The 25997-nt window shown below is 43.4% G+C and overlaps 1 protein-coding gene across 3 annotated transcripts in view; it reads left to right on the forward strand.

The window, feature by feature from the left end:
• TBXAS1 (thromboxane A synthase 1) overlaps positions 1-25997 on the forward strand; it is a 387815-nt gene that overhangs the window by 9766 nt on the left and 352052 nt on the right. For 2 of the 3 annotated variants that reach the window (XM_061638829.1, XM_061638831.1), the window contains one exon: positions 9977-10166. The exons of the other annotated variant lie outside the window; for it this stretch is intronic. In XM_061638829.1, coding sequence (XP_061494813.1) covers positions 10063-10166 — 104 coding nt within the window. In that variant the 5' untranslated portion in view covers positions 9977-10062. The remainder of the gene's footprint in view (positions 1-9976; positions 10167-25997) is intronic. 3 annotated transcript variants of the gene reach the window in all.

The raw sequence follows: 25997 nt of genomic DNA on the forward strand, positions 1-25997 counted from the left end.
GTCTTTCCACCTAGTGTTGCTGTACTTAAACATGCGCTGGTGCTTTAGCTCCATTATAAACCTGTGTTTTCCAAGGTTTACAATCCTCTTTAAATGTCAGTGTGCTGGTCTTGATTTGTAATATGTTACGGGGGCAATTCACATGCAGGTTTATTCCTATTGATGTTGAGGCACAGGGGGTGAATGCAAAGGAGCATTACTTTTAACAGCACAGCAGCCAGCAGTGACTATAATCTCAGTGTGCACCTATTTTTCCAGCAGACTTAATTGGAGTTATGGAGCTTATCTAGGGGAGCACGTTGATATAGCAGTTGCCTTTTTATATTCAATCCCTTGTTCAAACGCTTTTGAGCCCAGTTCACGAGTGTGGAGGTTCAACGGATGTTTTAAGTGGGAAACATGTTTGCTTGAAATAATTAACCAAGGTGGAAAAGAGGCTACTTTCAGGCAACTTGTTCCCCTTGTGAAAATGTGGTGGTACAGTCACAGAGTGAGGATAGTACAGTCTCAAAAATAAGTGCAAATAGGTCTTTAATCATGGCTACCCATAAATGAAATTACATCTATATCTTGCCTTTTCTTCAGGGTGCACAGGCTAGCATGCATTTGGCTATTGTATGGCTAAACTAGACTTGATGTTAAATACATCCCTGCTTTTAGCGTGCCTGTTGAGAGAAAAGTAAATAGTATCAGTTGGGGAGGGGCTGATAAATATCAAGATTGCCAGCAGGCATGGAGGGGGGATTTAATCTATTTTCCCCAACTTGTTTTGATTCCGAATGGTGCCATTGGCACTGGGAGAAAACCCCCCGTTGGCCACACTGAGTGATTCTGCCCCCCTCTTCAAGCAAACGCTAACATCAGAAGAGGGATTTTGACGTTCAGTTTGCATTCATAAGTTTGTTCTATCCTGCTTATGCATCAGTTTGCAATTTAAAAAATCACATGCACAACAACATATTTTTGAACTTCTAAAAAAAAGAATACTGGAACATTTTTGAGGGAAGAGCTGTTATTCGTTTGTTTGTTTGTTTACTATTCCGCTTAAAGCTAAAATAGGCTTCTGAGTGGTTTGCAAAGTATAAAAACCCATTACACAGATGTTAAAATACAAACATCCATAATTAAAATACACAGTAAAACAATTCCAGTGAAACACAGGAATATAAGCCTCCCTAATTGAAACATACAATAAATAAAACAACAGCAATTAATCCGGGAGATTCTGTTTAAGAAATCAAAGTATTGCAACGTTTGGAGAAGTGATAAATGGTAAATATGCTCCAATCTGTGTACTAGTCCTGGAAGCATAGATCAGGTAGGTTTGCTTAAAAGTGTGGACCAAACCCTTGAGCATCCCTACTCCTGCCACATATCTTCATGAGTGTTGCTTCCCCGCTTTCTTGATTTGTAGGGTGAGAATGACAAAGAAATGTCAAATTCTCTTCCACTATTATTTGCTTCTTGATTCAAAAAGTTCCTCATTGTCCCTTACGTGTGCCAGGTTGAAGAGCCAGGGTTCCTGGCCCTTCTGAATTCCAGGTAATCAGTGGAAGAACCCAGTCTCTTCCTTGAAGTTCAAGGAAGAGACTGGGTTCTTCCACTGATTACCTGGAATTCAGAAGGGGCCAGATGTCCAAGCTGGATTTAGAAAGGGAAGAGGCACCAGAGATCATATCGCAAACATACATTGAATAATAGAATGGACCAAGGAATTTCAGAAGAAAATCACCCTGTGCTTTATCGATTACAGCAAAGCCTTTGTCTTTGTAGATCATGGAAAACTATGGAATGCTTTAAAAGAAATGGGGGTGCCACAGCATCTGATTGTCCTGATGCGCAGCCTATACTCTGAACAAGAGGCTACTGTAAGGACAGAAACCGATTGGTTCCCCGTTGGAAAGCGTGTGAGACGGGTGTATTTTATCACCCTATTTATTTAATCTATGCGCAGAACATATCATAAGGAAAGCAGGATTGGATCAAGATGAAGGAGGTGTGAAAACTGGAGGGAGAAATATCAATACTTTAAGATCTGCAGATGATACCATACTACTAGCAGAAACCAGTAATGATTTGAAACGAATGCTGATGAAAGTTAAAGAGGAAAGCAGCTGGACGTCAAAAAGACTGATGTAATGACAACAGAAGATTTATGCAGCTTTACAGTTGACAATGAGGACATTGAGCTTGTCAAGGATTATCAATACCTCGGCACAGTCATTAACCAAAATGGAGACCATAATCAAGAAATCAGAAGAAGGCTAGGACTGGGGAGGGCAGCTATGAGAGAACTAGAAAAGGTCCTCAGATGCAAAGATGTATCACTGAACATTAAAGTCAGGATCATTCAGACCATGGTATTCCTGATCTCTATGTATGGATGTGAAACCTGGACAGTGAAAAAAGTGAATAAGAGAAAAATCAACTCATTTGAAATGTGGTGTTGGAGGAGAGCTTTGTGGATACCATGGACTGTGAAAAAGACAAAATAATTGGGTGTCAGAAGAAATGAAACCAGAACTATCACTAGAAGCTAAAATGATGAAACTGAGGTTATCATACTTTGGCCACATAATGAGAAGACATGATTCACTAAAAAAGACAATAATGCTGGGAAAAACAGAAGGGAGTAGAAAAAGAGGAAGGTCAAACAGATGGATTGATTCCATAAAGGAAGCCACAGACCTGAACTTACAAGATCTGAACAGGGTGGTTCATGACAGATGCTACTGGAGGTTGCTGATTCATAGGGTTGCCATAAGTCGTAATCGACTTGAAGGCACATAACAACATTTTTAAAAAACCCAGTGATTTAGAAGTTCCAGCAGATTCTTCTGTCCTGAATGTTTCTGGAAACATGAGAAATGGAAGCAGAAAGGAAAACAAGTTAGAGAGATACATAAAGGCCAGGGAAAAAATGCAGTAGCTGCCCATAAAATGGAGACATGTTGAGGCAAGGCAGAAATCTTATTAAAGTTACCTACACTTTTCACATGTGTGGCACAGCAGGCAGTCTGTAATACTCGGCAGAAAGAAGAAGCATTTTCTGGAACAGCAGAAAGGGTGATGGTGCTCATGGCCAGAAAAAAAAATGAAAGGGGAACTTTAATTAGGGGCAGGGCCATAGCTCAGTGGTGGAGCACATGCTTTCCATGTAGAAGGGCCCCAGGTTCAATCCCTGGCGTCTTGAATTAAAAAAAATCTGGAAGCAGGAAGTGGGGAAGATCTCTCCCTGAGACTCCAGAAAGCCACTGCCGGTTAGAGTAAATAGTACTGAGCTAGATGAACGAACAGTCTGATCTGGTATAAGGTAGCTTCCTATGTTCTAGGCTGATCTCTCAGACAGTATGGAATCTGTTGGGTCACCCATATATCAGTGTTGATAGGTTAGTGAGACGAGGACTGATTTGGATGCCTCCTACATTTATGTAAAGTTGAGGCTCAGAAAAGGCAGGAGCGGGGAACCTATGTTCTTCCAGATGGTCAGGGATGATCGGAGCCAGCAGTCAAGGGTGATCAGAGTTGTAGTCCAACAATCTCTGGATGGCCACAGGTTCTAATACCCAGGCAGGTTTAAAGAGGCCAGAAACGTTTTATTCTTATCTTGCAAGATAATTGGATTGATAAAATATTTTCTTATTGGACTGACTATAGAAATCAGTCTGAACGGCTAGGAAAGAGAATGGCTTTGCACAAATCTGCATATGGGTAAAAACAGTATTTCTGAAGCAAGAAGTTCACCTTTTTTCCCACAGGTGATGCACAACTGTGTCATTGCAGATGTTCCCTCCTACGTGTGAGAACGCTGGGATGGTGTTAATTTATGTTGCAGAGCACAGAAAGAAAAACATGATTTGGTTACAGCAGAGCCAAGTTGTCTTAGAATTAAACTCCATTGTGTTAGTTATCTTATATTTTTTATGATACCTATAGTATTAGCCTGTACAAAACACATTAGAGAAATATTAGAGAAGCTTTGAATGTTAAATCAAAGCTATTACCTTGGGATAAACTATACATCCTTCCATTTTTATAGTTATGGGAATAGAAGCTGTGGAATGCTCATTTCTCAAAGCTGCTAGGGAAAAATATAGAAACCCAATTTTTAAGAAATATGGTCAATCTGCAGAATTTTTTGTTTTGAAGAAAAGTCTTTTTTTTTTTTATAAGCTGCCATCACCAGACTATGGATTGTTCCAGAGACTGGATGCCTAAAGTAAATTTTAGTTTATGGTTTTCAAGCAAGCTGTGACAATTGGTAGGATTTTACTGAAACAATGTACTGTGTCCTTCCAAGACAATTGGTAAACTTGTTTGGATATCTCTGCTCAGGCTAGGAACTGGTTGCAGGTATTACTGCAACTGGTTTATCCAGGCACATGACTAATTAAGTCTACATGAAAAGTGACATGTTAGAGGAGGAGGAAACTGGAGAACTGCCCTTCTGTGGGTTGGGTTCCTTCTGTGGATAAATTTATTTATTGTATTTATATACTGTCCCATAGCCGAACCTCTCTGGGTGGTTTACAATAACTAAAAACGTTAAAAACAAATATACAAATTTAAAAACACATCTTTTAAAAACAATTTAAATACACATTACAAGGGCAAATGAGGCAAGATCAAATGTACCTTCCCTGTGTGGGGCTGCATAGACTACAGATGCTCACCCATAGACTCACCGAGGAAGTTAAGTGCTATCTTTCCATACATTATCACTGAGCAGTAGTTCAGGTCTTCTCATACACCTACTTTCTCCTGCAACCTGGATCATGCAAAGCGTCCCTCAGCTTTCCTTCCCATGTTAGTTGAAGCTCCTTACAGATCTGCCAAAGAAGTCACTGAAGTGGCCCCAGCACAGACCTTGCTTAATTCTGACCCTGTTTAATGCGCCAAAGAGGAAAAAGAATGAGAAGGCTGCAGGAACAGTCCCAAATGTAACAGCGGGAAGAGCTGTGGCATTCAGACACTGGAGGAAGGAGGAATCTCTCTGGCCCATCCACAGGAGGAAGAAATCTTCTGTACAAAGCAGATCCTACATCTGTCCCAACTATTAGGAAGATGAATAGTAATCTGGCAACTCTGAACAACAGAATCATTTCTTGGAAGTTCATGATAATATTCATGAAGTATCCTCCAATAAGAGCATAGACTCCTCCGGATGCTCCTACCAGACTCCGGTGGGGATCACAGATTGAGCTGGCCAAGGAACCTCCAATCACTCCTGAAATATAAACCAATCCAACTCTATGACGTTTGTGAACCATTTCTAGGGAAATCCCCAAAAGAAGCTGCAGGAAAAGGTTTCCTAAGATATGTTCAATGCCAGCATGCACAAGCATGTAAGATAAAATGTGTTAGGGCGCTTCCAGACTGTCACTATGTTTGGGTGGGATTCAATCACATACAGGCATATTTAGGTTGCACAATGAAAGTTGATTTGGTGTCCTTGTGCAACAAACCTGCTCTCCCCTCACCCCATCAGACTTCTTGTGATAAGTGTCAGGAAAATGCACTGGAAAGTGTGGAATAACAGTTTCTTCTGTTCCCCTGGCAGAGCTGCAGTGGTTTAACAGTCAGCCCCTCTTCCCAGAGATTTCTGGGGATTGTAGCTCTGTGAGGGGAATGCGGCATCTCAGTGCCCTTCACAAACTACACTTCTTTGGGGGAAGCTATGACTGTTTCAAATGGAATAAATGTCTGGTGTGGACGTGGCCAGGGACAGCTTTGGTTTAAATTTGGATGGGAGACTACATGTGTCTGCTGTAGAATAAAAAGGTGGGGGAATCCCTGAAAAATAACGATACTGTTAACAATATCTTCCTTTTGGAAAAGAAAGGGCTTTCCCTCTGCCCAGTAACCATCCACCCAATCTCCTCCCCCTCTCCCCTCCACCTTCTTTCTTACCCCTCCTCTTCCTTCCCTTCTCCCTCCCTGCCCTTCCCTCAGGTCAGTTTCACCTATCCTAAGCATGATTGCACAGAAGTAAATCCCATTGAACTCAATAAGCATGCAAATGGTCAAATCTACCCTCCCTTCCTCCTCACTCCTTCTCCCTCCCCTCCATGGTCAGTTTCAGCCATCCTAAGCATAATTGCAGGAGAGTAAATCCCATTGAATTCAGTAAGCATCCAAATGATCAGAGCTGCCTCTCCCCTTCCCCCTCTCCTTTCTTTCCACTTTCTCCTTTCTCCTTCCCTCTTTTCCTTCCTCCTCCTCCTCCCCGGCCAACTCCAGCCCTCCCTCCTTCCCCTGTGGTCAGTTTCACCTATCCTAAGCATGATTGCAGGGCAGTACATCCCACTGAACTCAATAAGCATGCAAATGATCAAACCTGCCCACCCCTTACCCCTCCCCACTCCAATGCCCTCCCCTCCTTTCCCTTCTTCCATGGTCAGTTTAACCTATTCTAAGCATGATTACATGGGAATAAATCCCATTGAACTCAATAAGCATACAAATGATCAGACCTGCCTTTCCCCTCCCCCTCCTCTCCTCTCCCTTCCTCCTCCCTGGCCCACTTCAACCCTTCCTCTCTTCTCCTTCCCCATGGTCAATTTTACCTATCCTAAGCATGATTGCAGGGCAATAAATCCCATTGAACTCAATAAGCATGCAAATGATCAAACCTGCCCTCCTCCCCTACCTCCTCCCCTCCCCATCCTCCCATGGTCAGTTTCATCCAAATAATCAATTCATTCTCTGCAAACTTGCACAGAATTCCACTTTTTACCTCCCCGGATTAAAAAGCAGAGAAATTCACTAATAGGCAAAATACTGTTGTGCTTTAAGAATGTACTTATAGCCAACAGATATTTCTATCAAACTTCAAAAAACAGGGAAATTGAGCAGCTATAGTGAATGCACCAGGGGAGCAGGAGACCAAACCTCCTCTCTGAGATATTGTACTGCCCTACAAATTTGTCAAAATGCAAACAAAATTTGGGTTGGTCTTTCACAGTCCAATCCACTTGCTGTGCAGCTCCAAAGAATTTGGTACCATGTGCTTCTGAACATACGGTGAGTGGTGGCAATTTGAATTCTGTAGAACCCTTCACAGACCTGCCATGAACCACCTGAATGAAGCATTAAAACCCCAAACAATAACAACCCTTCAGAGTACAATAGTGTCAATAAAAACCATCACTAAACGCCAGAAAATGGTTTGGGAGAACAGGTAGGCCTTTCAAAGGAACCAAACCAATGTTGGAGTGAGGAGGGAATCATAGCTGGCTGTTCCTTTCACCCTGGTTGTAAGATAAGTTGGAGGGCCTCACGCCTGGAGGGCTGGAGTTCAAAGGAGGTCACAATGGTAGATCTTACAAGGATGTTGAGAATCTTTGATGGTGCTGGGAGGATGGTGCTATGGCTCAGTAGCAGTCCTGATTTCCCCATTTCCACCCCTTCATATACTCATAAGTATAACTTGGCAATTTATATTATACTCACTGACGAGGAAAGGAGACCTTCTAATCAACTCCACTGGAATGCATTGTAGGAGGACATTTTTCCTGTGGAATAATTGATATCTGTAATGGTAGCCCATTCACATGTATATGCTGTCTCTGGATGCTTTGACCGTTAACTGATAAGAGTGTATGTGTGAATCAGGCCTGCTGTGCACTGCTCACGTGACTGAACCATTTGTGGGAGCTCTTGTTTGTCTAGGTGTGCCAGCTGCAGAGTGGATGCTCCTCACATGGTTTTTCGTGTGTGCTTGGGATCAAGATGCGCACATGCTACATTTTATATAAAGAGAATACACACAGGTGGAAAAAAATTGCAGCTCACGTGTGATGTTTAAAAGGTGTACCTGTACTTGCTTGGAATCAGGGCTGGCACCACTTTGAGGGAGCCCTGGGCAAGGTGGCCTCAGGGGACCCCTGCCCCACCTTGCAGCCCTCCCCAGTAAACCTATTGGGTGATGGACAGTGGTTTGCTATTTCTTTTTCTTAATGCTAGGGCAAAGTAAGGTGCTGGCTGCGGCTGCTTGCCATCTTCCCGCCATCTTTATTTCCCAGAATGCCTCTGAGCCCTGATGTAGCAGTTTCAGAGGCATTCTGGGGAATATATTGTTGTTTAGGGATTTATAAACTGCTCTATATTCAGAGACCACCTGAGTACTGTACAGAAACAGAATGTATAAAACATAATACCCATTTATAAAACAGTATTAAAATATAACCGACGATGGTGGGCGGCCTCAGCTGCTGCTTCACTTCATGGTGGGTCCACCATATTACAAAAGAAAAAAGTGATGTTGGCGACCAGCATTAGTCCTGGTGGGCTTTTCTGGGCCCCATGAGCTTTGATCTTTGCCCAGCTGTCCCAAGTGCTGACCCCAGGCCAGTTCTGTGTGCTTCCATCAGGCACTGTTAATCAATAGAGTAAAGGTCATACTGGGTCATGCAGGAGGCCTCTGAGGTATGTAAAGCCTTCAGATGCCTGAGCCTTGAATTGTGTTCCAGATTTAGGGCCAAGCTAGATATGGTGATGATAATTAACACGCAGTTAACAATGCTGCTGTGGAAGTGGGTGACAGGTGGGAGGCAGTGGAAGCAGGATTGAGGCTGTGGGTGGAATCCAGTGTAGCGTTAACTGCCTTGTTCTCAGCACAAGGATTTATGCTTGTGCTACAGAACTTTCCCCCTCCACCCTCTGCAACCCCCTCCCCCAAATCTGTTCTGAGTTTGCCCTAACCCTCTGAAAGAGCTTTGGGGAGGGCAGCGTGAGGAGAGGGGGAAGGTCCACGGTGCAAGCGGAAATTCTTGTGCTAACGGAACGAGGGAGTGAGGTGCTGCCCACTGGCTTGTGGAGGTGGTGGCTAACACTTTCCCTCCACATTCATTATGGAGGCCAATTGCAATTTCTGGGAGTGCGGCAAGATTTTCATCAGGACTGTATCAGCAGGAGCGAAAGAGTTAACCCACCTCCCCATATGCCACTGTTCCAATCTTGCTCACCCTTGCGCCTGCCATTTGCAATTAAAATCTGGCTTTTAATTGTTTTCACTCAGTTGAACGTCTCTTCTAGGTTGGCCCTTGTATGAGGCTTTAGACCAGCCTTTCCCAACCAGTTTGCCTCCAGATGTTGCTGGACCACAACTCCCATCTTTCCTGACCATTGGCAATGCTGGCTGAGGCTGATGGGAGTTGTGGTCCAACAATATCTGGAGGCACACTGGTTGGGAAAGGCTGCTTTAGACTGACAAATAGGTCTGTAGGTTTGGTTCCTTACGAATAAAATGAGTGATATCCAATAGACCGATTCTGCAGGCATTTCCAATATGGTGCCTTCTGGATGTTTTAGACTTCAGCTTGCATCGCTGTCTTCTGGCTGGGGCTGATGGGAGTTGTACTGTAGTCCAAAACATCTGGAGGGCACCAAGATGAGGAAGGCCAATCTTTAGCATCTGGGACTGAAAACCCACAATGACTGGAGGGGCTATAGCTTCCAGAGATGAGCCTAGCTAAGGCATATCAGCAGTTCTGCGAAGAGAGAAACTTGCCCTTCCGCTGTCTGCTTGATGCTTAATCTATGAGTCGCACACTTCCATAGCTGCCCGTCTAGCAACATTCCTATTAATCAACAGAACAATCCCAAAGTATCTGTATTGCCTAGAATATTTCCTATTAAAAAGAGATAAAGAAGTCTCATCGATTCCTCACTTACTGACCTCCGGGCTTTTAAATCTGTATTGTATAAGACAGGATAGCTCATTCTTATCTTTTATTCATCCCTTGCTACTAAACCTGCAGGCCAGCTCTGATATGTCAGGCAGCAACTATGTAAATATTTATTGATGCTGTAGTCATTAAAGGGGATGGGGGTGGGGGTAGAGTTGCTTTGGCCTATCGATGCAGGAAACTCTTAATTCTGCCTCTGTCAGGCAGCAAGAACAGGAAAACGTGGTGTTTTTGGTCTGGAGTTAGGGTACGTCAAACTGATGTTCCTGGTTCCTCTTTTGTTGCAGATTGTCATCTGTGTATGAGTTGGAACGGCTCTTATCATCTAACCTTAGAGACTTCCCTTCTTTTGCCTGCTCTACTACTTCTGTAAATGAAAATGGGACTTACAAATGTCTTTGGGCTCGGCTTTGTGGAAGTGAATGGTGCAGTGGTGACAGTGACCATCCTGGTGATCCTCTTGGTTCTCTTGGGCTGGTAAGTGGATCCATGGGAGTTGCAATGAAAGTTGGGGATGAATACCTTTTCCAGTATTAACCAGTTTCCAGATTAAAGCTGCAATTCTCTTTGCGAATTTGACCAGTCTTCAGTGGGATTTAGCACATCCGTAACTGTGCTGGACTGCACCTGAATTTTACATATACTGTAATTTTACATCTACTGTAAGTTGGATGTATATTGAACGTTCTATCGTCTTGGAAGAAAATGGCAATTCCACAGTAAATATATGGCTAAAAGAATCAATTGGCATGATCAGTTGACTGCTGGTTTTAAAATGTTATGATTGCATTTTAACTGGTCTCCTCTTCTGCAAAAGGGGTTCACTGCTGATGATACTGTTGTACACCATCTTATACATCTATTGGGAAACCAAGGTGTTGCAGGAGCATTTCCATCACAATAGGTAGTATGTTACTCATTGAGAGAAACTGTTAGTGTAATTAAATATCTTGTGCTGTAATACAGACATCAATTAATAGGTAGAAAGCAAGAAGGCTGATTTACTGAAATGTTCAAGTGGCTCACAGCTCTAAATATGCTGTAGTTAACAGAAAACAATGTTCTTGATGTCTGTTTAAATTGGATAATTAAAATACCTTTTTATTAATGGGTATAGATTGATTGTTGTTTTTCTCCCCCTCAAGAAGTTTCATAGGAGCCTATTATATTTTGTTTTGTTTCCAGATAATATTGTCATGAGCATGTTAAAGATAATCAACTGTAAATACAGATCTAGTGTTGGGCTAGAATCTACTGGAAGTAAAAAGTTACCCAGGACTAACTTTCCATAAAGTGGTTTGGAAATAATATGCTGATAAATAATAATATGGGGAAGAAATTTGATTAGAGTTTGCCTTTAAAGGCGAATTAACCTAATTCACACTTCCTGAAACAATACGAGACTTGAAGCACAGCCATCCCTTGAAAGTTGCACTTCTCCAAATTCTGCAGTGCAGTTCTCGGGCCAAGTAATGTGTACAAAAATGCATATACTGGGGTAAAGTGTCCATAAAAATGCATATATTAGTGAAAATGCATTGTTTTAGGGAAAAGTTTGCAAAAATGTGTATATTAGGCAAAATTGCATACAGACCTGTGTATAATAGGATAAATTTGCACTAAAATTTTCATGAGGGCCTTTTTAAAAAAAATGCAAACTAATGGGGAGCTGAATTTAAGACTGAAAAATGAGAAATTGAAATTGACAGATTCACCCATCCCTATAGATGGATACAATCATTTATATGATCATGATGCCGCTATATACACTATGTCAGGTGCAATCTTCATTAGTTTATCCTACTCAGCATGGTTTCTCTTTTAATGGATACGTTCTAGAATGGGGTGGTTCACCCTTTAGAAGCATTGATATTGGGCATGGCTGCAAATTCAGGCCCAAACTACATGGCACATTGGACAATCTCCTGTTTGAATTTCCCATGGTATTTATCAAAGGCAAAATTGGATTGTAGTCACAATACAGCTATCATATGGAGAGTCTTGCCTGGATGGACCAGCAACCTTATTGATTCCAGCATTTCATTTCCACTGTGGCCAACCAGATACCTTTGGGAAGACCACAAGCAAGACATGACCATAGATTCTATACAGCCATAACTGAGTATATCAATGGCTTCTAGTCATTATGATTATGTGCTCCCTCCTGTATCATAGGAACAATGCTTATGAATACCAGTTGCTGGGGAACATGAAGTAGTTTATTTATTTGCGGTCAAGGACCCAAAAATTAAAACAGAATAAAAGAAATCGACATATGATACAGAACAGAAACAAAATTCATGATACAAGCATTAGGAGGAGGCACGTATTGATTGGGCAGCAGATACGAATTTTGATACTTGTATGGTGATATCTTTGTCAGAGCCTGTGAGGAGCAGAGCAATCATATCTTTGGGGGAAAAGCTTTTAAATTTCTGGTTCGACAAGATAGGATTAAGGAATTTAGTTCGGATTTGTGAATAGAGCGGGCAATCCAAAATGGAATGGGAAAGGGTTTCGATCTGTTCATGACCGCAAGGGCATACACGATGCTCATAAGGGATTCGTCGGAATCTCCCTTCCATTATCGCTGAGTTTAAGGCGCTGAATCTGGCTTTTGTAAAGGCTGAACGTAATTTGGGTAAAGTAAGAAAATATAAATAGGGGGCGAATTTACCAGATGCAAAAGATAAGTTTAGGGACAATGGGGAGCGTATTTTGGATGCATTAGAGATTGAGTTTTGGTAATCAATATCTATAAGCCGAGAACAGATCTGTGGGAGTGCATCGTTTTGAGATTGGGAGGCCACATAGTCTTTGGAGAGGCCAATTTTCAGCGGGGAACATGAGAAGAGTGCTATTGCATTCATATCCTGTTAGTGGGCTTCCAATTGGCATCTGATTGGCCACTGTGAGGACAGAATGCTGGATTAGATGGGCCTTTGGTCTGATTCAGCAGGGCCTTTCTTAAGTCTAGTTGTCATCGATAGCCATATTCTTTGTTAATTTGTCTAATACCATTTTAAAGCTGTCTAGGTTAATGGCTAACTCATACATATCCGTGTATTTCCCCTGCAGAGCAAATATCATTGGTGGTGGTGGGGTGTAAGTAGCAATTTTAATCAGGGAAGACAGTGTGAAGGAAAAAGTTCCTTTAGCACCATGGCTACAAACATGGATTTGGGGGTCTTGCATAGCTTTGTTTCCAGGCCCCTGATCATCCTTGTTGCCCTGCTCTGAACCCGTTCCAGTTTATCTGCATCCTTCTTAAAGTGTGGTGTCCAGAACTGGATGCAGTACTCAAGATGAGGCCTAACCAGTACTGAATAGACAGGGACTAGACCTTTAGGTGATTTGGAAATGATACTTCTGTTAATGCAGCCTAAAATAGCATTTGCCTTTTTTGCAGCCACGTGGCACTGTTGGAACGTATTCAGATTGTGATTAACAACAATTCCGAGAACCTTCTCACATGTAGTATTGCTGAACCAAGTATCTCCCATCTTATAACTGTGTACTTGGTTTCTTTTTCCTAGGTGTAGAACTTTGCACTTATCCCTGTTCAATTACATTCTGTTGTTTTCAGCCCAATGCTGCAACCTATCAAGATCACTTTGAATTTTGTTTCTGTCCTCCAGGGTATAAGCTGTCCCTTCTAATTTTGTATCATCTGCAAATTTGATAAGCATTCCCTGCGCCGCCTCATCCAAGTCATTAATAAAAATGTTGAAGAGCACTGGGCCCAGGACTGAGCCCTGCGGTACCCCACTCATTACCTCCCCCTAGTTGGAGAAGGAACCACTGATAAGCGCTCTTTGAGTATGATTCTGTAGCCAACTGTGGATCCTCCTGATGCTTGTTCCATCCAGCCCACATTTAGCTTGCTTGAAAATCAGAATATCGTGGGGCACTTTGTCAAAAGCTTTGCTGCTGAGGTCACCAGGTGTCAGTGGTTGCTCAGCAAGGTTTTAATACCTGTCCTTGGATAGCATTCAGAGTTAAAAATGCCAAAAAGTATAAAATTTTAAGTGTTTGTTGTGATTACTTTTTATAACTTTATAATGATAGGAATATAATCGCATATATAGTAATAAAGGGTATATAATCACTGCGAGTTAAAATAGTAATTAAGGAAAAGGATCCCAATGGTTTCAGATATGAAGGGGAGCAACCCCTTTCTTAAATGATACTTCTGCCTATGCAACTGGTTGGGATGTTTGTGTGGCTGATTCTGTATCCTGGAAGAATCATACAAAAGGTTCCTGGGGAAACAGTACCTGACTTCTTCAAGGATGCTCCTTGCCTACAAAACAGTGATCTGGGGTTGGGAAGCTATTGCATGGATGTGCCCAGGAATCTGCTTTAGTGCAGTGTGTTTAGGATGGATGCTTTTTCTTGATGGTACCAGAGCTGATTTCGTATTTACCCAAGCATTGCTTAACTGGAAACAATTTGGTAACCCATCTTCAACTGAAATGCAGGGATAATGGTTGCATCCAGAGAGTGTGAGGATTTAATGAGGTTTTAAAGAGAAAGAGAGAGGGGTTTGTAAACCTTAATATCTTTGGATGGCAGATGCTGTGGTTCATCATGCAAAGTATTATTATAAATAATAGTTTTTTTTATCTTTAGTTGCATATTGAGTTGAGTCTCCCATGCCTGGCTGTGGATCTGAATATTCCTTTTGCGGCTTTTCTTTTTGCTGTCTGTGGAAGAGTTGATAACATGAATGCAGGAACTTAACCATATTTTAAAAGTTTAATGTACCAGAAGCTTGGCATTATAAAAAAGCTGTCAAGCTTTTAGATATCTTTGTTCAAAGTGGATCTTCACTGGCTTGTCTAAACAAACCTGATGTTAGAAATATGGAAATAAAAGGGTAGGTGTCTGTGTATATGTCTGTGGGATACACTTCAAATTGCATCATGTCAGGATACTAAAAGAAGCACCTAAATGCTTGGCTAGAGGAGTTATTGTCTCACAGTCATGTTTGGGGTATAGCTCTCCTGATAATTTTTGGCCCATCTTTAAACCTATGTGCTGACTCTTGCTTCATAATTTATGGCAATGACAGGATCAGTCTCTGTTCTTTGATCTTTTTATTTTTTTCCTTTTAAATGCTAATCAGAACTCTTATTTGGAGGAAATCATAAGCCCAGAATGTAGAAATCGCCCAGGGTATTTGACATAGACTACCTGCTTTTTGTCATGGCCCCGTCAGAGGACTCCTCAGATGAGGACGACTCGGGAGTAACAGCAGCAGACCCAGGAGCAGCAGGAGACACGGAGGAGCCTCCTGAGAATACAGCTCCTTCTGCCCCTCAGCTGCAGAGCACCCCAGGGACAGCAGAGGCCCTGCAGCCAGACACAGACAGTGAACAGGATACTCCCCCCTCACCTGCAGAACGTAGACAGCAGAAGGTCAGGCAGAAGAGAGGCAGGCCTGTCTCCTTAAGGCCCAAACGCTGAGGGCTCACACCTGCTGTCCATCCTGCTCTTTATAAGGCACACCTTGGCTGCAGCTTGTTGCTGACTGCAACGTCAGGCGTGGCTTTGTGTAGACCTAGTTTCCCTGCAGCATCTCTTTGACTGACCTCCTTGGCAATTGATCCCGGACCTCCACTGACCTCGCTTCTGGACTTCTGACTCGGCAAGTACACTTTGGATAGGCCTGGCAGATTTACAACCCGACTGCTGGCTAAGGACTTTCCTTCCCTGCCAAAGACCCAGGAATTTCCAGCCCCCCCTGACACTGCTGATGCAGTGTAGAGCTGACACTTTTCCCCAACAGTAATTGGAAAGTAATCTGGGAAGACTGGCTGAGTTGGGAGTGGGAGGGACTGCATTGCAGTGGTTCCGCTCCTACTTGGCAGGTTGCCTCCAGAAGATGGTGCTTGGGGAACATTGCTTGGCACCCTGGACTCTCCAGTATGGGGTTCCGCAGGGAGTTCTGTTACCCATGCTGTTCAACATCTACATGAAACCGTTGGGTGCAGTCATCTGGAACTTTGGAGTGCGTTGCCATCAGTATGCTGGTGACACGCAGCTCTATTTCTCCTTTTCATCTTCTTCAGGTGAGGCTGTCAATGTGCTGAACCGGTGCCTGGCTGCGACAATGACTGGATGAGGGCTAATAAACTGAAGCTCAATCCAGACAAGACTGAGATGCTGCTAGTGGGTGGTTCTTCTGACCAGATGGTGGATGTCCAACTTGTCCTGCATGGGGTTGCACTCCCCCTGAAGGAGCAGGTTCGTAGCTTGGGGGTTCTCCTAGAATCATCTCTGTCGCTTGAGGCTCAGGTAGCCTCAGTGGCATGGAGTGCCTTCTACCACCTTCGGTTGGTGGCCCAACTACATCCTTATCTGGACAGGAATAACCTGGCTTCAGTTGTCCATGCTCTGGTAACCTCTAAATTAGATTACTGCAATGCACTCTACGTGGGGCTGCCTTTGAAGACGGTTCAGAAACTGTAGCTTGTGCAAAATGCAGCGCCCAGATTGGTAACAGGGACCAGACGGTCCGAACATATAAACCCGATTCTGGCCCGCTTGCACTGGCTGCCTTTATGTTTCCGAGCTTGATTCAAGGTGCTGGTATTGACCTATAAAGCCTTACACAGCTTGGGACCACAATACCTGATTGAACGCCTCTCCCGATACGAACCTACCCGTACACTACGGTCAAGATCAAAGGCCCTCCTCCGGGTGCCTACTCCGAGGGAAGCTCGGAGTATGGCAACAAGGGACAGGGCCTTCTCAGTGGTGGCCCCCAAACTATGGAATGATGTCTCTGACGAGGTGCACCTGGCACCAACACTGTTATCTTTTCGGCGCAAGGTCAAGACTTTCCTCTTCTCCCAGGCATTTTAGCATGCATTTTTAAATTGCTTTTTAAAAAATGTACTTTTAAATTTGTATATCTTTTTTAAATGTTTTAATTGTTGTAAAAAGCCCAGAGAGCTTTGGCTATGGGGTGGTATACAAATGCAAGAAAGAAAGGAAGGAAGGGAAGGAAGGGAAGAAGGGAAGAAGGGAAGAAGGGAAGAAGGGAAGAAGGGAAGAAGGGAAGAAGGGAAGAAGGGAAGAAAGAAAAGGTTTCTATGCTCGTCTTGGGAGATTGAGTGGGACCTTCAGTGGCTCCTTTATTAGGTGCATGTTGGGGAATGATGCCCTCTCTTTGATGTGCCAGAAGGATTTGCAAAAAACCAAAGATACTAGCTTGGCCTAATCGTGGTAGCTAAACATTTAGTGTTTCTTGGCCTGCACGGATAACATTCATCCACAGATAACATTCATCCACCCGAGAGTTCTCAAAGAACTCAAATGTGAAATTGCTGATCTGCTAACTAAAACATGTAACTTGTCCCTTGGGTCCTCCTCCGTGCCTGAGGACTGGGAAGTGGCAAATGTAACGCCAATATTCAAAAAGGGATCCAGCGGGGATCCCGGAAATTACAGGCCAGTTAGCTTAACTTCTGTCCCTGGAAAACTGGTAGAAAGTATTATTAAAGCTAGATTAACTAAGCACATAGAAGAACAAGCCTTGCTGAAGCAGAGCCAGCATGGCTTCTGCAAGGGAAAGTCCTGTCTCAGTAACCTATTAGAATTCTTTGAGAGTGTCAACAAGCATATAGATAGAGGTGATCCAGTGGACATAGTGTACTTAGACTTTCAAAAAGCGTTTGACAAGGTACCTCACCAAAGACTTCTGAAGAAGCTTAGCAGTCATGGAATAAGAGGAGAGGTCCTCTTGTGGATAAGGAATTGGTTAAGAAGCAGAAAGCAGAGAGTAGGAATAAACGGACAGTTCTCCCAATGGAGGGCTGTAGAAAGTGGAGTCCCTCAAGGATCGGTATTGGGACCTGTACTTTTCAACTTGTTCATTAATGACCTAGAATTAGGAGTGAGCAGTGAAGTGGCCAAGTTTGCTGACAATACTAAATTGTTCAGGGTTGTTAAAACAAAAAGGGATTGCGAAGAGCTCCAAAAAGACCTTTCCAAACTGAGTGAATGGGCGGGAAAATGGCAAATGCAATTCAATATAAACAAGTGTAAAATTATGCATATTGGAGCAAAAAAATTAAATTTCATATATATGCTCATGGGGTCTGAACTGGCGGTGACCGACCAGGAGAGAGACCTCGGGGTTGTAGTGGACAGCACAATGAAAATGTCGACCCAGTGTGCTGCAGCTGTGAAAAAGGCAAATTCCATGCTAGGGATAATTAGGAAAGGTATTGAAAATAAAACAGCCGATATCATAATGCCGTTGTATAAATCTATGGTGCGGCCGCATTTGGAATACTTTGTACAGTTCTGGTTGCCTCATCTCAAAAAGGATATTATAGAGTTGGAAAAAGTTCAGAGGAGGACAACCAGAATGATCAAGGGGATGGAGCGACTCCCTTACGAGGAAAGGTTGCAGCATTTGGGGCTTTTTAGTTTAGAGAAAAGGTGGGTCAGAGGAGACATGATAGAAGTGTATAAAATTATGCATGGCATTGAGAAAGTGGATCGAGAAAAGTTTTTCTCCCTCTCTCATAATACTGGAACTCGTGGACATTCAAAGAAGCTGAATGTTGGAAGAGTCAGGACAAACAAAAGGAAGTACTTCTTTACTCAGCGCATAGTTAAACTATGGAATTTGCTCCCACAAGATGCAGTAATGGCCAGCAGCTTGGATGGCTTTAAAAGAAGATTAGACAAATTCATGGAGGACAGGGCTATCAATGGCTACTAGCCATGATGGCTGTGCTCTGCCACCCTAGTCAGAGGCAGCATGCTTCTGAAAACCAGTTGGCGGAAGCCTCAGGAGGGGAGAGTGTTCTTGCACTCAGGTCCTGCTTGTGGGCTTCCCCCAGGCACCTGGTTGGCCACTGTGAGAACAGGATGCTAGACTAGATGGGCCACTGGCCTGATCCAGCAGGCTCTTTTTATGTTCTTATGTCTACAGTATGATCAGTGTACTGGGCTGTTTTATATGTGTGTGTTTGAGTTTCTTTGCACACCAAACTGAGATACACACCCCCTTATCTCTCTCTTTTTTAAAAGATTCTAGTTCTTCTCCTACATAGAAAGGTAGAAATATGTAGTTAATGGCTGATTTCCACAGGAGCATTGGGCTAGGGCCATCTCTGAAAAACCAAAAGTCACTTTTCTTTGTATTTGCAAAAGACAATAAATACTGTTCTCCCCCTCCCATCTTTTCAGAACACTTAGTAGTTCCTGTGTAGACGGACCATAGATCAGTGGTAGAGCACATGCTTTGCATATAGAATGTCCCAGGTTCAGTCTCTGGAATCTTCAGAATCTGCAGATAGCAGGGGATGGGAAAGATCTCTGCCTGCACTCCTGGAGAGTCACTGAGTCAGATCAGACCAGGAGTCCCCAAGGTGCTTGGGTCCAGGTTCGTGTTTGGAAATCTAAGCAAGTGTCACCAGCACCAGAAAATGCCCATTTCACATAAGAAAAACTGGCAATATTCTGAATATCCCCACCCCTAGAAAAAACCACAGAGAACACCTATATACCCCAAAACAAATAAAACACAGACAAAAAAAAAAAGCAGGCAATCCTCTGCCAAAAATGAAACAAATTCTTCTTGGCATATCTTTTCACTTTGATTTTTTTTGTTTTTCCTTCTATTACGTCTATATCTTGCTCCTGTTTTGCATGTTCTTCAACTGCAGTATCCCTAAGCAGAGAGCACTGTGCCATGGCAACATTTTAATATTTTGAGTGGAGGTCTTTTTAATCTTATTCTGTCTATAAACAAATCAACAGATGAGGCCCTTGAGAGCCATTTCTCTGTAGCCATTTTCTTACAGCTGCTTTCTGTTCTGTGCAGTTTGTACAGCAATTGTATATAAAAAAATAAAAATAAAAGATAAGCCAACATACCTGCTTGGGTGCATGGAACATTAGTTTCCTCGAGACAACAGCACTCCCATAAACATTGTGGTTTTTACAATGTGGGTAATAATAAGATTACTAATAATGCTGAGATGTTTGCTTATTTAATAGCCTATCATTTAGCAAGGAGGGGATGTCTTGCTGTCACAACCGGGAATAGTCTTGGTTATTATACATTTTGACAAAAAGGAGGGGTGGGCTGGAAAATGTAGAGGCAGTCATTTTAAGGAATAATTTTTTATGTTGCAAAGCCCAGGGGTGGGTATAGCTGGAACTGAGCTCTGCTGTTCCACACACCCCCATGGACCATGTTGGACAGGGTCTGTCAGTCATCTGACATCACAGCGATGTCAGACAACCCCTTTTGCCCATGCAGTTTTCAGTCCAACTGCATGGGCAAAAAAGTGGGTGCAGTGCTTCCCAAGTGCCGACAGTTGGCCCTGTGTGCAGAACCTGGGAAGGCCCGTAGGCCCAGGCAAACTGAAGTTGCTTATGGCAGCTTTTCTCTTGTCCACACACAAGAGACAATTATTTTAATTTAGATATTCCTTTATTTGTTGCTTTTAAAAATTTGATTGGCTCTGCTGGATGATGGCGATTTTCCATTGGAGAATTTAGGCAGACGCCTTGAAGGACTAGCTGCGTTATTGGAAGACAACAAAGGGCAGAGAAAACGTATTGTCTTTTTTGTGGATAGAAGATAGGTCCAGTTAGTATTTCCTGTAAGCATGAAGAGGCCTGAGCCATGGCAATAGGAAGGGAGAGAAAAAGGAACTAAGCCCAGCTACTCTAACAGAAGCAAGTGTAAATCTGTATCTCCCTTTCCTGAATTTAGGAAGCAGTATTATACTGTTGGTCCACCTAGCGTGGAATTGTCTACACGCTGACTGGCAGCAGGTTTCAGACAGGGGTCTCTCCCAGCCCTACCTGGAGATGGCAAGGATTGAATCTGGGGCCTTCTGCATGCAAAGCAGATGCTGTACTGCTGAACTGCAGCCCTTCTCCTTGTCCCTGTGCCACTAGGCAGTTGGTCATGGTGGAGAAGGGGATATTTTAGCTCCCGTTTTAAGCCAGCATTCATAGAATATAAATTAATTGCATACTAAAAACTGAAAAGCGATCCCTGCTAGTAGTGCTCTCTCTTTCTCTTTCTCTCTCCTCCCCCTTTTTTTAGAGACTGGCCCTCATGTGCTTTTTCACAGACAGATGAGGAAGCAACACCACCAGGGCAGGTTTTCCCTATCACTGCATGTCAGGGAAAGCTGCACACAGCTCTGTATAAATAAAAGTTATATTAATTTTCTTTAAGATCAATAAAGAGCACAATTAGATATCCATTAAAACAGAGCATAAAATGCAGCATCCTTCCAGTATTTGAAATACAGACCATTAAAATGCCTGAAAGAATAAAAATGCCCTCACTCTGATGCCTAAAAGATAATGCAGTGGGTGTCAGGAGGGCCTGCGTTGGGAGGGAATTCCATAATTGGGGCACCTCAGTTGAGAAAGCCTTCTCTTCTTTTTTTTGTGCTTGTTTTTTTTAAATTACATTTCTATCCCACCTTTCTTCCAAGGAGCGCAAGAATGGTGTACAGTGTTCTCCCCCTGCCCGCTTCATCCTCACAACAACCTTTTGAGGTAGGTTAAGTTAAGAGAATGTGACGGCCCAAGATCACCCAGTGAGCATCATGGCTAATTGAGGGTTTATACCATACTGGCTCTCCACCTCATACTGGCACTCGTTTGATCTCAGATAAATAAACAAATAAAGATTAATAAACAAATAAAGCCAGCTGCCTTATTTCTAATGATGGTGGATCTCTGAGAAGGGCCTCTAGGAAAACCTCTGTCTTCAAGATAGGTTGATATCATGATGAGGGTGGTCCTCAAGATACCTGAGTCCCAAGCTGAGGAGGTTAAAACCAGCACCGTGAATGGGTCTTGGAGGTGAACTCTGGCATAGATCTCTCAGAACTGTAGAGAAATGTTCCACCAAGCCACTCTAATCAGTATCCTAGTTGCTGTATTTTGAAATAGCCACAGTTTCCAAACCATCTTCAAAGCATCCCCGTGTATATTGGGTTACAGTCATCTAAATGGGATGTTACCAGAGTTTGGATCACGGTTGCTTGTTTTGCTGCACTGAATACTTCAGCCCATGTGTTTTTGTTACTTTTGGAGCATGGGGTGTGTGTGTCAGGCAAAACACTTGTCAATAATAGAGTAATCTTCAGTAGTGGGGTAGGGAGGGGAGGGGATGAAATCTAAGAATTTTCTTCTGTCGGGACATGGGCTTATGTTTAAAGAGGAAGTGGCCAAGGTCCCCTCCCCTTTTTTCTTATATATAAAAAAAGGTGTGTAGCCACTTCACGCAGTGAGGCTTGCCTTTGTAATATTTGATAGAATGCTCCTTGGGATTTACACTATGGCATTATGAAGTGTTGTTCCCAGAGGCATTCTTGAAGGAAAAAAGATGGCGGCCCCATTGGCCCTCTGCATGAATGATGTGGCACTGTCGCACTCATCTGCCACTCGAAGACATCCAAAAGGACAACACCTCCTGCATGCACAAGAGTCACCACCTCCACACACACTTCAGGGATGCCTCATCTGGTGGCAAACCATCACCTACAGTAGACTTTGGGGGTCTCCTCTCCTCCCTGGAGATTAGCACAGAAACCACTATTTCTGTATCAGATACTGTTAGTCCATCAGGAAGGGAGCCCTCCTTGCCAGAGCAAGCCAGGAGAGTTGACCTCTTCCTCCACTTTCTTCACTAGAAGATCTCTATGGCAGCAGCTGCAATTCAGGGAAGGTGATGCTAGATGCCATATGCAAAAGTCATATGCAGCTTATTTGGCTGCAGTCAGTCACACTGTGCTGCATTCACTGAGACCCCCAGCATGCTCTGGAGATATTCTCTCCTCTCTGGAGATTACTAAAGAGGCAACTACCCCTATCCCAGATGTGTCATTCCACTAGGAAGGGAGTTCCTGCTATATAAGGAGCAGGAAGTAGATGTTAAAAAACAAGGGGTACTTTTAACATCTTCTAGTTACTGCTTCTGCCGGATGTAAGAATTGGGGACCTTGGTTTTATTGCTCAGTCCCTTATGCATCTGGCAGCAGGGATAATAAGGGTGCAGGGACTAGGTGGAGTTAAATCTGTTTCACCCTGCTCCTAGAGTTTCCAGTGCTGTGTCTGCTACAAGTTGCCCAAGAACAGAGTTAATCAAGTCAAATGTCTGGACCTTGGCTTCAGGTCCCATGAAGGATCTCATCCAAGGGTTCCACTTCAGCTGTCCAAGGGCAGCAGCTTCTTATGAGGTTTCTGAAGGTGGGCAGAGCAGATGGAAACACTCAGCCCTTAATGTTACTTTGTGTCCTCTCCACTGCGTATGCATATAAGAGCCCCCCCAGCAGAAAAAGGGTTTCCACTTGAATCCCCATGTGATGTTCCTATATATTAGTGTATATATGGTAAGTGCTGGTTGTTTAGAGTATACATGGTAAGTAGTGAAAGAGGAGGGAGAGTGAATGGGCAATAGAATGCTTGATGATTGGTTGAATGTTTAAAATGGCTGACTATAAATGAAAGGATGACAGGTAAATCTGGGTGAATGTGAGGTGGTGAATCTGGGGGGAGAAGAGAAAGAGTGGATTGCTTGGTGGGGTTTAGAGAGTTGTTTACCAGGAGGGAGGTGGAGTTCGGATTAGTATTGAGTAAAACCATATGCTTATGTGCCTTAAGAAGAAATCTTGTTAATCTTGTTAGCTTTGTTATCTGTAATAAATACTTAATTTGGTTTACCAAAGGCCTGATCCTTGGCTGGGGTTTCACAGACCAGAAGGGAGGGTAAGGTAATGACCAAGGCTGAAGGGGAACTGTAACAAATGGTGGCAGCGGTGAAGAGAATAACAATACCAGTATTCAGAGTCTCTGGGAATACTAGTATTGGGACGTTACTGGTGGTTGCCTAGCAGGGGGATCTGTTGAGATCTGTGCTAGAGCGGGGAGAGAAATCATAAGAGAGAGCGGTCTGGACTGGTGGAGTCCCTGGTGGTGCCTAGAGACAGGCAGTAACCACGAGCAGGTAGGAACCTGACAGGGAGAGCCAGGGAAGGACGCATCACACCCCACTGTTGTAACATCAGTCCTGTGTAAACATTCCAAATCAAAAAGGTGTTATGGGATTCTTACAAATGTAAAGCCGGAATAGACTGGCTGGGTATCCCTAACAACTTCCCCACAGCGGCGTGTCTAGCTTCTTCATTGTACAGCTTCAGCCATATGCTGCAGATGCACCTCTTTGACAGGTGAGCTGTTTTGTTTCGTCGGACATACCTCTTTTATTGGATTTATATTTTGTTCTATTTGGAACAGTTTTATGTATTTCATAATTGCAATTTTGTTTTCTCCCTGGGGCCTTATGGTAAAGGGCAGGTGAGAAATCTTAAATACTTATTGCTGGATCTGCATGCATTTTCTATGGGTAACACATCCAGACTGGGTGGTTGATAATCTCCCTTCTCCAGTGAGGGAGTCTTCTGCACTTGTATCCGCCGTGCCTATTTGCAGGGCCAGCTCTTCCATTAGACAGAGTGAGGCAGCCACCTCAGGTGGCAGATGCTGAGCTGCCAACAGATATAACGGAGGGCACAGTGCTGTTACTAGACTTGAAGTAAGAGTCAACTGCCAGTCTGGTCAGCTTTTAATTACATTTCTATCCCATCTTTCTCCCAGTGAGCTCAAGAATGGTATACATTGTTCTTCCCCTGCCTACTTCATCCTTTTTGATGTAGGTGCCTGGAATGGGAGAGGTACCATCTTGTTCTTTGCCTCAGGCAGCAGTGTGTCTTGGGATTTTTTGTTGTTGTTATGTGCCTTCAAGTCGATTATGGCGACCCTATGAATTGGTGACCTCCAATAGCATTTGTCATGAACCACCCTGTTCAGATCTTGTAAGTTCAGGTCTGTGGCTTCCTTTATGGAATCAATCCATCTCTTGTTTGGCCTTCCTCTTTTTCTACTCCCTGCTGTTTTTCCCAGCGTTATTGTCTTTTCTAGTGAATCATGTCTTCTCATGATGTGTCCAAAGTATGATAACCTCAGTTTCATCATTTTAGCTTCTAGTGACAGTTCTGGTTTAATTTGTTCTAACACCCAATTATTTGTCTTTTTCGCAGTCCATGGTATGCACAAAGTTCTCCTCCAACACCACATTTCAAATGAGTTGATTTTTCTCTTATCCGCTTTTTTCACTGTCCAACTTTCACATCCATACATAGAGATTTGGAATACCATGGTCTGAATGATCCTGACTTTAGTGTTCAGTGATACATCTTTGCATTTGAGGACCTCTTCTAGTTCTCTCACAGCTGCCCTCCCTAGTGCTAGCCTTCTTCTGATTTCTTGATTATTGTCTCCATTTTGGTTAATGACTGTGTCTTGGGATGGGCCTGCCTATTTGTAAACTCAAAGTCAGCTTTGGTTGAGAATGAAAGCTGTCACTTTGGTTGTAAAGAGGCAAATGAGATATCAAAGCATAGCACATGTTGATTGGCCAATGTCTCCCATAGTCCTGTGGTTGCTGAGAATTTCTAAAGGGCCTGTGCACATGTTTTCTATGTTACAGCTGCTTCCCTTGTGGTTCCTGCCTTCTTGATGTAACATATGTGAATATTGCATGGTACAACAGCATGACCTGCCCCTGCTGTGCATCTGCGTTAGTCACTGGTGGGTATGGGGAAGCTTGTTCTCTGACGGTAACCTGTCACAGGATATCTGCGCTTAGCACGCCAGAGAGGTGGATGCAGCTAAACCAGTGGAAAGGTTAATGTGCACACCATGTGAGGCACTCAGGCAAGTATGGTTAAAGGGCCTTGAAGCCAGGCTGACTGACCAAAGGCAGGAGGGGAACAGACTAGCTGGAAGCCAGTAGTCTGGAGGTACAGAGTGAGGACCAGGTTGTCCCAAGTGAGAGAAGGGACTAACTCCACTGTCCAAAGCAGCATGCCTCTAAATAATACAAGTTGCTGGTAATCTGAAGCGGAGGAATTGCCGTGGCACTCAGATCTTGCTTGTGGGCTTCCCATAGGCATCTGGCTGGCCACTGGACTAGGGTGCAGGACTGCATTGGCCTTTGGTCTGACCCAGCCTGGCTTCTCATGTTTATAAGTCAACAGATGTGCAACTCTTTATACCCCTCAATTGCATCTGATTGATCCTCCAGCATTACCTGGTTTCCCAGAGCAGGAGGAACATGGGATGCTGTGGCAAACTCCTGCCTAGAATGGCCTCTTCCAAGCAGCAGCCTTGGAAATGCAGAGAGCAGGGGCCCAGCCCACCTTGCCTGGCAATCGGCTCTAATTCTCCAGGTCTTTCCTTGGGAGACCT

Source organism: Rhineura floridana, chromosome 8, assembly GCF_030035675.1.
Source record: "Rhineura floridana isolate rRhiFlo1 chromosome 8, rRhiFlo1.hap2, whole genome shotgun sequence".
Lineage (NCBI taxonomy): Eukaryota > Metazoa > Chordata > Lepidosauria > Squamata > Rhineuridae > Rhineura > Rhineura floridana.